This window comes from Plectropomus leopardus, chromosome 10 (genome assembly GCF_026936395.1).
Source record: "Plectropomus leopardus strain MGB_pleo_1.0 chromosome 10, ASM2693639v1, whole genome shotgun sequence".
NCBI lineage: Eukaryota > Metazoa > Chordata > Actinopteri > Perciformes > Serranidae > Plectropomus > Plectropomus leopardus.
In genome coordinates this window covers 14,610,286-14,621,666 of record NC_142185.1, presented here as the reverse complement: position 1 = coordinate 14,621,666, position 11,381 = coordinate 14,610,286, and the positions used below count along the sequence as shown (strand labels likewise).

General features: G+C 38.7%; 1 protein-coding gene across 1 annotated transcript; it reads right to left on the bottom strand.

Annotated features, from left to right (window-relative positions):
• Positions 1 to 1,114: 1,114 nt before the first annotated feature.
• On the bottom strand, positions 1,115 to 4,551 carry vgll3 (vestigial-like family member 3). Its single transcript, XM_042495114.2, has 4 exons — positions 4,120 to 4,551; positions 2,465 to 2,819; positions 1,803 to 2,342; positions 1,115 to 1,703 (listed from the first exon to the last, which is right to left on the bottom strand). Exons 1-4 carry the CDS (start codon positions 4,222 to 4,224, stop codon positions 1,663 to 1,665), a joined length of 1,041 nt encoding a protein of 346 aa, XP_042351048.1. The 5' UTR covers positions 4,225 to 4,551; the 3' UTR covers positions 1,115 to 1,662.
• Positions 4,552 to 11,381: the final 6,830 nt, after the last annotated feature.

Sequence of the window (11,381 nt, the reverse complement as noted above, 5' to 3'; positions counted from 1 at the left end):
GCCATGCTTCCACAAGCTCAACCAGCTGTTGATTATGTCAGAATAAATAATGCTGGTCCTGGCAGTGGACCAGCCGAGCCAAGAAAATGTATTTAAAGCAGCAACATTTTTTTTCAGAGTTCAAACCAATGAACATTGTGATCACTTCTTAAATTCTGAAGAATGTAGAGGCAAACACTGATATTTGATTTGATGTAACAGATTTAAAATTGAATTTTATAACAAAGTAAAACCAAACCCCCTTTAACCTGGGTAGTCCTACCTGAAATCTGTTTTTTTGCTTGTGTCTTTGAATGTCTGAGTAGTCTGCCACTCGCTGACAAACTTCCTGTCCAGACAGGAAATGCATTCTTCGGTGTGTGTTTCTCAGTCTGGGAGTGTGTGTGTATTTTCACCTGTGTTTGTTTGGAGGCGGACAACAGACATTCATGGAATCTTACAATAACTGTCTCAGGAATGTAACCCACTTCCCTTAGTACCACAACTCAGCTCCTGTTTGTTTTAGCTGTGATTGTACCCGAAACATAAAAGTCATTTAGCTTTAAGATACAGTGTTGAAAATTCTATTTTAAAAAAAGTAATCAGTTGTTGCAGGTTGTCTGTGATGTAAAGAAACAATGAATGAAACAAATCTACACAGCTGGTGATGACAATAACCTCCTAACAGTTTAACAAACTGCTGTTTTAATTACAGTTTTAGGGATAATATTCTGATATGTTCATCAACCCCTCTTAATAGCAGGGGGTTTAATGCCACATCACATGAACTCTTTTGCTCTTTCTGTAAATCTACTCTCACTATGTGTAAACTTGGATGAGAAAAAGTAGAATATGTGACTCTGACTGAAAACATTCCACCATTGATTTAGTTATTAATTTAGTATATCTATTATCATCATTTAATGAGATGTAAAGGAAAAGTTTTGCATGATGAGCTGCACAACACATGAATTTGAATGCATTAGTCACAATCTCACTCAAATGTTGTGTAATGTGCTCAACATCCTCTCGAAAATAAAAGATTTACTTGGAGGTGAATATTTTTGCAAGAATTTAACATCATTCCAACTAGTAAATTTATTCCTCTGAAAAAAAAAACACCTTAACTTCCAAATACAGTTCAACAATTTATTACTTAAACATACAGTACCAATATTTACACTACACAATCCTTTAAGGCAGAAATAGTAAAGTAGCATTCAGGCAAGAATTTTAGCATCCAGCAAACAACAACTTAGAATGGCAAAACTGTACACACAAAATACATTTACAGTCTTCAACAAACATTAATTGTACAAAAAAATGTGGATCAAAATCAAGCTCTTGAAACAGAACCACTTGGTCTCACATTGCATGAAAAAGGAAATGGTGTTTTGTGCCCACAGAGAAGTGGCCTCCCATTTGTAAAGCTAGTAGTCTGTTTTCATCGTTCTCTGAGGGCTTTGACCTGCAGTCAAAGCAGTTGATCATTGTCATTTAAGTCCAAAGCCTGAGTTCACCTCCATAAGAAGTTGTGTGGCCAGTGCAGGACTCATAAGCTACAGTTAGCCTTCTATCTACATTGTACATACAGTGCTGGTGTTGCAGCCATACACTGATAAAGCCACAGAGTAGGTCCTTTTTGGTGTGAATTGATTTTCCTTCGCATTGTCAGTACATCAGTTAGAACCAAACTGATGTCTTTGCTTTGGTCTGATCAAGAGCTGCAGAGGAGACAGAAAGAACGTTAAATTGTGCTTGGTGACAATTGCAGCACAAGTAAGAATACAAGTGATGTTTAAGAAATGCTTGCATGTATGTACCTGAGTCATACACCTCCAAGGATCCATGGAGGGCTGGAGGGGTCCAGGTGACAGAGGTGGCTGTGACGGGGCTGTTGTTGCTCGGGTCCATCTCCGTCTTCACCCCCTCGCTGTGAGGGGAGCTCCCTGCGCTGGCGGTCGGCTGGTTCTGGTTCCTGACACCGGGCAGCAGCAGAGGATTAAACCTGGGATCTAACGCTGGGCTGTGGGTTGGGTATGAATGGAGCATGGGGTGGTGATGCCGGGTGTGGATGTGGGGGTGGGGGTGGTAGACATTGTGGACATTGGGGTAGCCGCTTGCACTCTGGGGGCTCAGGCTGTAGGTCCAGCTATCAGGGAGGGCAGCCGGAGGCGGGAGGCTTGCCTGGGAGAGCACATGGTCAGCCCAAAGAGCTCCATCTGGGTGGCTGAAGGGAACGGGGCTGGAGGAGAAGTCTGGGTGGACCGAGACAGAAACAGGTGGAAGGCACGGACTGGCCTGGGTTGGATAGGTGCTGTTCCACACTGAGCTGCTCTGACCCTCTGAGAGAGATCCACCATCTGAAACAGACACAAAGACTGTAAACAAACTGCCACAAAAAGCAATTCTAGTGTTTAAATCACTTCAATCATCTATGTATTTGGCTTTTTGAGGTCTATTTCAAATATCTTTCCCAACTCACCTTTCCATAAGCCTGCAGTGGCTGATGCGGGCGTCTGAGTCACTCTGATTGGTTTGGCCTCGCTGTTAAAGGTGCTGGACTGACTGAGAGCCCGTGAGAAGTGCTCATCCACCACGTCGCCAATGTTGCCTTGGAAGTAGGTGAACAAAACACACCTGGAGCTCAAGTACTCTGCCTCTGCTGGTTGAGTACCATCCTTCAGCTCTGAATCAGATGTGGATCTACGGCCTGATTCGGCTCCTGGTGCTGCAGGACCTTGCCGGGGGCCCTGATCCCTGGAAAGCATCCCTCTTCCTCCTCCTTGCTGCTGCTGCTCCATACACTCCTGCATCTTACTGTAAACACTCAGCCTCCTCTGGAAAAAAAGAGAGAGATTAACTTACAGATCCAACTGCGAGACAGCTAGAATTGAAAAAACAAGAAAGAAAGAAAACCTAAGAAATTACATTTTAGTAGAGCTCAAATAGAATAAAGCATCAAATATGTTTTATTTTTTTATGATACCAGTAATGATTTAACCTGGCAGCAGCGTGGGAGCTGTGTGTGAAAATGAGTTTCTTTTTTCCCATACTGCATTCCAACTATTTGTAAAGCTCAGTGTGCCTCATCCACATTCCTGAATGACTGACCGGCTGTCATTACATCACCATTTGACCGCAGGATTAATAGTTCCGTGTCATTACGCCTGACCTGAGGTGAATGCCCAGCCTTAGGCTGGAATTTAATCATTCAAAACTGATATTTGAAGTTAAGAGGTATGTGTATGAAGTGTAAAGAAAGTTTAAGGTGGTGTCGTGGTTATATAGAAATACCTTGCTGGGTAAAACTGAAAGGAAATTGATTATTTTTATGAAAATCTACAAAAAATCCCAAATATTTAAGGTGCAGGTGACATTATTCCAACTTTATGGTACACAGCATCTTATCCACAAAGTTAACTTAATTGTTCTGTGCCACTTATTTTCTTTAAATCTAAATAACTATTGCTACTACAGAAAGCTATGCTGTTTAAGTTTTGGACACATACACTGTAAAATCTGACAATCTTAAAAAAGGAAAGTAAATGTAACTATTAATGGTAATGTACATATACTTTATATCTAAGTATTAAGTTTACTTAAAATTGAGCTGTATTTACTTAATTGTGTGAAGTTGTTGCAAATGCCAAGTGGAATTATCTTGTTCTGTCTAAGTCTTACCAACTTTTGTTGGACAAGTCAGTCTGACTCCATTTGATCATGACAGTGGGTTTTGCCAAAGACTAAGTTAGGAGATCTGTTTTGTTTAAGAAAATACAAATATGACTGACAAGTTTGCAACCAGCAGATATAAAGCACAGTACACTTGATTAAATGAAGTAGCTAAAACTTAGAAAGATTGATTTAATTAACCTTGTCATTTTTAAGTTGAAACAACAAAATCAAGTAAATATAACTATTTTTTTAAGTAAACTTAACAATTAGATATAAAGTGACAATAAAGTGAGATTAACTGTTGTATTTACTTACATTTTTCAAGGCAATCGGTTTCCAAAATACTTTTAAAAATAAAAGTAAAATCAACTTGTCAGTTTTTACAGAGCAGAATTCAAAATGTCCCAAGTTAAAAAGAAAATCCCTGTTAGGATGTGTAGCTACAAAAGTTGCATAACTCACCTGTTGTTGTTGGTGATGGTGGTTGTAGTAGGTCGCCTTATACGCCGCTGCAGGGAGGTAGTGCGCCCCATAGCTTTGGTGGTACATTACATCCAGGCAACTCATAGCGACGGAGCAGAGCGGTGAATGAGAAGAGAGAGACGGAGGAGAGAAACGCGCACAACACAGCCGAGGGCGTCTCTCCACTCCTGAGACTTCAGACGGGCTGTATCCACCGAGCCATCGGTGCCTCCATATATGCCCAAACACATACAATAGCCATGCCGTCCAGTTTGCATACAGACAATACGCCTCCCGCTGCGCGCTCCACCAGCACCACCCGGGGCCACAAAATGGATCAAAACGGTATGAGACGCACACAGTGTATCCTAAAAAAGAAAAAAAAAACTCTTCTCTGACAAGTTTTCAGAACGCTTCTGATTGGGTGAGTAATCCTTCCCTCCTTCTCTCTCTTTCTGTTTTGGAGGGGAGTTATATTTAGAGAGGGATGGGGCCATTTACTCACGCCCACCGGGGAAGGGCCTGCACGGAGCAGTGGAGTTTAGCAAGGCACTAACACAGCCATGAGTCTAATGGTTCAATTCCCTCTGTTGGCACTCATTCATAAAAGTATAAAGTATAGTTTATTCATGGTGGGCATATTGACCCCTGACCTCAGTACTGTGCTTTTTGGACTTCTGAAATATGTAAGGAGTTCCTCTGCACAGAAAATTTAAACCAGACACTTTAAAAGAAATTGTGGTTTAAAAAAACAAACAAACAACAACAAAAAAACTCCATTATATTTATTCAGTCAACCCTTTGAAACCTGCACATCACTTTTCTTGACACCACCTCACAACCATTTAAACCTTTGAACCATTAGCAAATGTGTTTGTTTATCTCAAAGATATAGGGAAAAGGCAGTGAGCAACTTGACAAGGCATTGGCAGATTTCAAATAATATTTTTAAAAAGCTAGGGAATACATGTCCAGAAAAAATATATTTATTATTATATAAGCCATTTTTCCCCCACAATCAATTTCCTTGTTATTTTTGTTCTGTTTTTTTTTTTTTTTGTCTTTTAGTATTGTTATTGTTGCTGTTATTTTATTTTATTTTTTGGCTAACGCTCTCGCAACAAATGCTTTTTTTCCTTGAGTCTCCAGAAAATGCATGACCTTCCCTCCACCATAAATAACCATATTTCACAGTTTCTGGCAATGATAAATGGTGTGATTGTGGAGATGTTTAAAGAAGACATGCCTTTGGGGTTCTGAGGATATCTAAAATAATATAAAACATGACCATTTAAAGTTGAATGTCTCTCCCCTATGCCAAATCAAAAAACACAAATTCCCTCCCCAGTGCCTGAAACATTATTTGATTTATTATCTTCTTATCTTAGGTATGTAGAGTATTGGTAATTTGGTGTCACTGCAACCCATAAGTTTTGTCATGATTGTTTCCTTTAGTGTGATTTCAGTTTATTCCTGTTATGGTCTCTCTTTGGGGTAAGATTGAAGGGAGGAAACATGGAAAAAATGGAAAAAGCTTGGGTGCTCTGTGATTTATATGCCTTGCGATTAAATTAGATTAGATTAGATTAGATTAGATGAGATCTATGGGGAAACTCACTTGCTACAGTGAACAACTCATACAGACAATGTGCACAGTACATTCACAGTACTTTCACCAAAACAAATACAAATAAATGCAATAAATAAATAACATCATAAAAAGCCATTTTTGACATATATATCAACTGAGGCCACATGAAAGTGTTCATCAAAAAACCTGACAGCTGCTGGACTAAAAACTAATAGTTTCTCAAAAGTGCCAGGTCTTAGCAGGAGGTTAAACAGTTGGTAGCCCACTTCATGTAAAGTGCTGCTTCAGAGGCTTTTTCACCCTTACAAGAATACAGTTCTATGAAAAAAAAAACCCAAAACATTGAATACTATGTCATATTTAAATATATTGAATATTGTGCAGAAAAAAAAGTTTGGTGTGATAATGCCAGCATCACTACAAAGTAGTGGATTTATGGGGAAAAAACATATTTACAGTGAGTAGTAGACAGACTGAATGAGGAAAAAATGAGTAATATTGTTGAAATTGCAATATTTTTCTAAAGACATCTTGGACTGTTTATTATTTGTTCCATCATCACAATCCCATGAGCAATACAACAAATATTTTATTAATTTGTGTATTTGTTGTCCCAAAAACAATCAATGAATTTGAATTACTGATTTTAAATGCTGAAATCATGCATTAAAATATCCACCAAGCTTTTATTTATAGAATGCAAACTCCCTCTTGGTTGCTACATTTGCTTACAGCACTAAAAGTGGCTATTGCAATTTTCCATGAAGGAGCCAACTGTATCAAACCCTGCATGAACAAAGTCATCTGCAGGTTATCTCTGAGCAACAGATGTTATCCAAAGCTGGGTGCATTTTATTCTGTCACCATTAAAAGAAGACTTTTGTTTCGTTTTTACCCTTGAGATAGAGATTAAAGATAGCTACAGTAAAAAGCATCAGAAAAACATGGATTGAAAGGTATTTCTCCTCTGTGTGTGTGTGTGTGTGTGTGTGTGTGTGTGTGTGTGTGTGTGTGTGTGTGTTTGTGAATGTGTACCATCCCACCAAGAGAGAAAGGGCTGTGACATGCAACAAAGGTCTCCAGTTACCATGTACTGTACATGCTGTGTCTGTCCCTGCTTTCCTCTTTGAACGAAGCTCCCTGATTGACTGAGTTGAACAGTTTGCTGCCACCTGTTGGTGAGGCCACTGACATGACATGGCTGTCAGTTTGACTGTGAAGGAAAATGTAAACCACACAATCACACCATCAGTAATAAAAACAAATAGCCCCAAGTGGAGATGTTGATCTTTAGAAAAGTGGAAGTAAGATTACACATTGAACTGAACACAAAATAATAAAGGGCCATTTGCTGTAGTTGCAATTGCACAAAATTAATGCAAATCTCGGGCAGGCAAATTTAATTTATTACTAACTTGTCCAAATTATCTCAAAAAGAGCCCATTAAATACTTGCTTTAGATTATATGATGCAAATTCAATATTAATTGATATTATGGTGGCTTTAGGTACTTTCTTTTTCATTATTTCAAATCATGTTTTCCATCAGTCCATTCACTGGCTGATTTTAAATTTCACTGTACATTAATGACTCAAAGTCCATTTGAGTCATCAATGTAAAGTGAATCTAATGTATTAATCTATTGCCATCAAAGTTAGGCAGGCTATTTCTATAGTCTATGTGAGAAGTGACTTCCAGGCTTCTTTAAAAACGTATTGTTCAGTAATGAGATGAATACTTAATTGACTATAATGATGTCTGTGCTTCTACTTAAAGTACACTTTACAGTATTCCACCCTCATCCTTAAAACTGGGGCACCTCAGGGCTGCGTTTTGAGCTTCCTGCTGTACTCCCTGTACACACCCCTGCTTGGCTATGTTACAGCCCAACAAGTTGGATGAAGTGTATTTATAACGTTTTCTCTCAGCTGACAGTCTGTATTGTTCATTTACTGACACTGATTATAGAGTGATGTATTCAAAGAAGCTTTGAAAGATGCTTTTTGGCTGATCTCAAGCCAAAACTTGGAACATAACCTGCCAACCATAGACGAGAAGCTGTGGATTTAGACTCAACGTATCTCGCAAACACATTGACCTCGCTTTGTGGTACAGCCCTCAGGAGAATCATTAAAAGATCCCAACCACTCAGCTAAAAGCCCCTTCTCCCTGTTTTGGTCGGTAAGAAGGTTCCAGTTTCACCAGCACAGCATAAATGTAAGGACCTGATGAAATTAAATTTTACTGGAAATTTACTCTTAATGATTTTCTGATTGATTGACTGATAATGTTTCAGTTTTTGATGGAGTCTTGTTTCCCATGGCTGCCGTTGAGACATATCCAGGTTATGAACAGGTACATATAAAACAAACATGGCAATATCAAAGTCGCTTCCCATATTTGCCTTCCTGTTCATGGGCATATTTACCAAAGTACCACAGATTAACCAGTGACACTTAACATTCGACTCACCTCAGTGTTTACTATGCAATAATGACTTGTGTTCTTTGAAATTAAATACTTTATATTGCGTGTGTAAGAGCTCTCCATTGACAATCACAATTCTTGAGACCTTTATCATCCAGCACCGTGATCCTCTTGAAGGATGGCATGGATGTTGGCATCAATCCTCCACTCTAATCATCACCCCGGTTTGTTAAGCTCAACATCTGTCAACAAGATGTGCTGAGGAGCAACACGCAGTTTCTTGTTAAAAACTCTAGTTTTCATTTTAAGTTGAGACAGTAGGGTGCCAGAGAGACAGGCAGTAATTAGTTTGATGAGACCTGGCGTCTTTGTTGCTCACTGCTATCTTGTTCTCCAAAATTTGGCTGTCTATGCGTAGAAACTGACTTTCAATCCCACATTCAGTAAACTGTAGTAAATACTGCAGGTGGAGACTTTTGTCTCTGCTGTCAGATGAATTTGTCACAGATATGTAAAATGTGTTTGTTTTTAAACAATAATAAGCTCTTATATGAACCACACACACACACACACACACACACACACGCACACACACACACTTACTGTATACTGAAAATACAGCCTTCTCATTTCCACACCCACACACCAACACAATCCATCATGCAGTCACGCTAATAGGCCTTTTGGCTTGTCTCAGAAGGAAAAGCACAGGTGTTACTAATAACATTAAAAGTGGCTCAGTTCTATTCAAGTGTCCCAGTAAACAAATGACAATGTGACAGCGAGCTAGCATGTGCAATACCAGGAGACTGAAACTGAAACAGATAAATGGAATTCAGCTGTGATAAAGTATGCAGGATGTTCCTAAAAAACAAAGTATAGATTCATACACAAGTCATAATCACTTATGACCCCCTAGAAGTGTGCGGAGGTGTACTTTTCTGCAGAGACTTTGCTCTCTGACTGTATTTTCTTATTTTGTTCTTATTTTCTGTGTGATTTGGGACATTTATGGGTGTTAACCCCCACAGTGCTAAGGTGAGGTCTGAACTTTATTGTCCAGGTGCCAGACTGTATGCATCTGGCATCCAAGAAAAAAAAAATATCACAAGACAGAACACAATATCTGATCTGGGTTTAATTTTTACCGTAGCTGGCAAGCATATGAGCAAAACTACAGGAATTCAAGGAATAGTATGTGAGATTTAGAAGGATTTAGTGTCATAGTGTTGAGGATTGCAGATTGCAACTAGCTGAATCTTCTTTTCGTTAGTTCTTTCCTTCAGTGTTCAGGGGTTTTTCAGTGGGAGTCAAATTATCTGCCAAGGTCACTTCCTCACCAAAACACACTAATCAGGGGTCATTGAAACCAGTAAAAACACTGTATAAAGCAGTTAAAGTTACAGATTAGTTTGTTTTCAATGCTACTCATTGCACATGGGCTTCTAACAACAGTGGCCATTACAAAAACATAAATGGCACTGTTTAGAGCCAGTGCTTGGTTTGTCCTCTCTGGGCTACTGTAGAAACATGGCAGCATACCACGATGATCTCTGTGGACAAGGACCTGCTTCCTTTGTAGATATAAACAGCTCATTCTAAGGTAACAAAAATTAAACAGTCCTTATTTTCAGATGATCATCCACAAAATAAAACACTTATTTCTCACAGTTCACAGATAAAAACCCAAGAGCATGACTTTGCAGGTTGACAGAGCAGAGTCTTTACTGAACAAAAAAAGTCACAATGCAGATATGAAATGCTGGAAATCTAAGGCATGGGGCACAGAGACAATCTGAGTGAAAGCTAGTGAAAGTGGACAGTATATATATATATATATGTATGTATATATATATATATATATATATATATATATATATATATATATATATATATATATATATATATATATATATACAGTATATATATATATATATATATATATATATATATATATATACACACTGGAAGCTAATGGGGGAATGAGGAACAGATGAGTGATGATCAGCAGGTGGAGAGAATCTACGGATGAGGGCAGGCAGAGGGAGTGACATGGTCTGAATTGAATGCAGAGTAAGACCACAATTTGCAAATAAATGAATTATAAATCAGCAAAAGTGTAATTCAAAACCATGACATTTATTATATTAAATACTATTTTTGCCAACAAATCCCCCTAAATCTTATAGATTGTCTCTTTAATTCCATGTTTTACACTTCCATCTGTTATATATCTTATTGCTTCACTGTCTGTATCAGAGATATATTTCTCACTCCATTTGCTATCCTTTTTTTAAAATTATTTCTTACCTTTCATCAGTTTGCCAGTGTTCCCCTGCTAATGCTAATGAAAGGTAAATGTTTAGAAAAGACAACAGGAAGATTGTATTATTTATTTCCTGTCCCAGCCTGCACGCGTTGCGTAGTTGCCAGGTGCCGGATCTGATGAGACCTTGGAGACAAGGTGCAAGTGACTAACAGTCTCACCATTTTCACTCATGTTTCATTCACTTTGATTTCACACAGGGAGTGTGAATTATTCAGTTGTTCAGTGGTTGTTCAGCTGATGGTGCGATTAGACATAAGTGGGGCAGCAGCATTTTGAAAGAAAAGTACTTTTGTACAGGAATTACAAAAACATTTGGAGTTTTGCTTACTTCACAAGCTCAGCTGAGCCTGTCAACGTCCTCGATAAGAAAATGTTTTCATGAATATTGTTAAAATCTTTATATGACACGGGTGGAAAGCTGAATCAGTTGGAAGAGTGTATTTTGTGCTCTTTTTAAAAATGTCTATTGTCAAAAATGCAAGTGCTCATTCTGTCCTCCAGAGTTGGCACTGTATTTAAAGCTGTAATAATAACAGCTGATGTGTTGTCAAATCACTGATCAATTGTACAACAAATAAGCGCTTAAAAATATATCACAACAAAGTTGGAAAACAGTGATTGGGCCATAATAATCCATCAGTATCAGCCCGATAAATCATTCATATTCTACTGTCACCTGCATGTCTTGACTGACAGATCGCTCTTTTTGACAACAGCAGCAGACAAAGAGACTGATTATAAAATAGTGCAGAGATGGCAGAGTTAGTCCGCATCTCCATCTAGTGTTTTCACAGAGGAAATCTTCGCCCGCTGTGGAAGTGGGGCAGTGGAGCACTCAGAGTGATGCCTAGAGACGGCACAGGAAGTATCAAACGCACAGACTTCTAGCGGTGCGGCATACACACACATGCACAC

What these genes read in the sequence shown, in the direction of transcription:
- vgll3 (XM_042495114.2), bottom strand. Translation starts at nt 4,224, where the DNA reads ATGAGTTGCCTGGATGTAATGTACCACCAAAGCTATGGGGCGCACTAC. An exon ending in ACCATCACCAACAACAACAG is followed by an intron (nt 2,820 to 4,119) that starts GTGAGTTATGCA and finishes CTTTTTTTCCAG; the next exon opens with AGGAGGCTGAGTGTTTACAG. An exon ending in CTTGGAGGTGTATGACTCAG is followed by an intron (nt 1,704 to 1,802) that starts GTACATACATGC and finishes TCTCCTCTGCAG; the next exon opens with CTCTTGATCAGACCAAAGCA.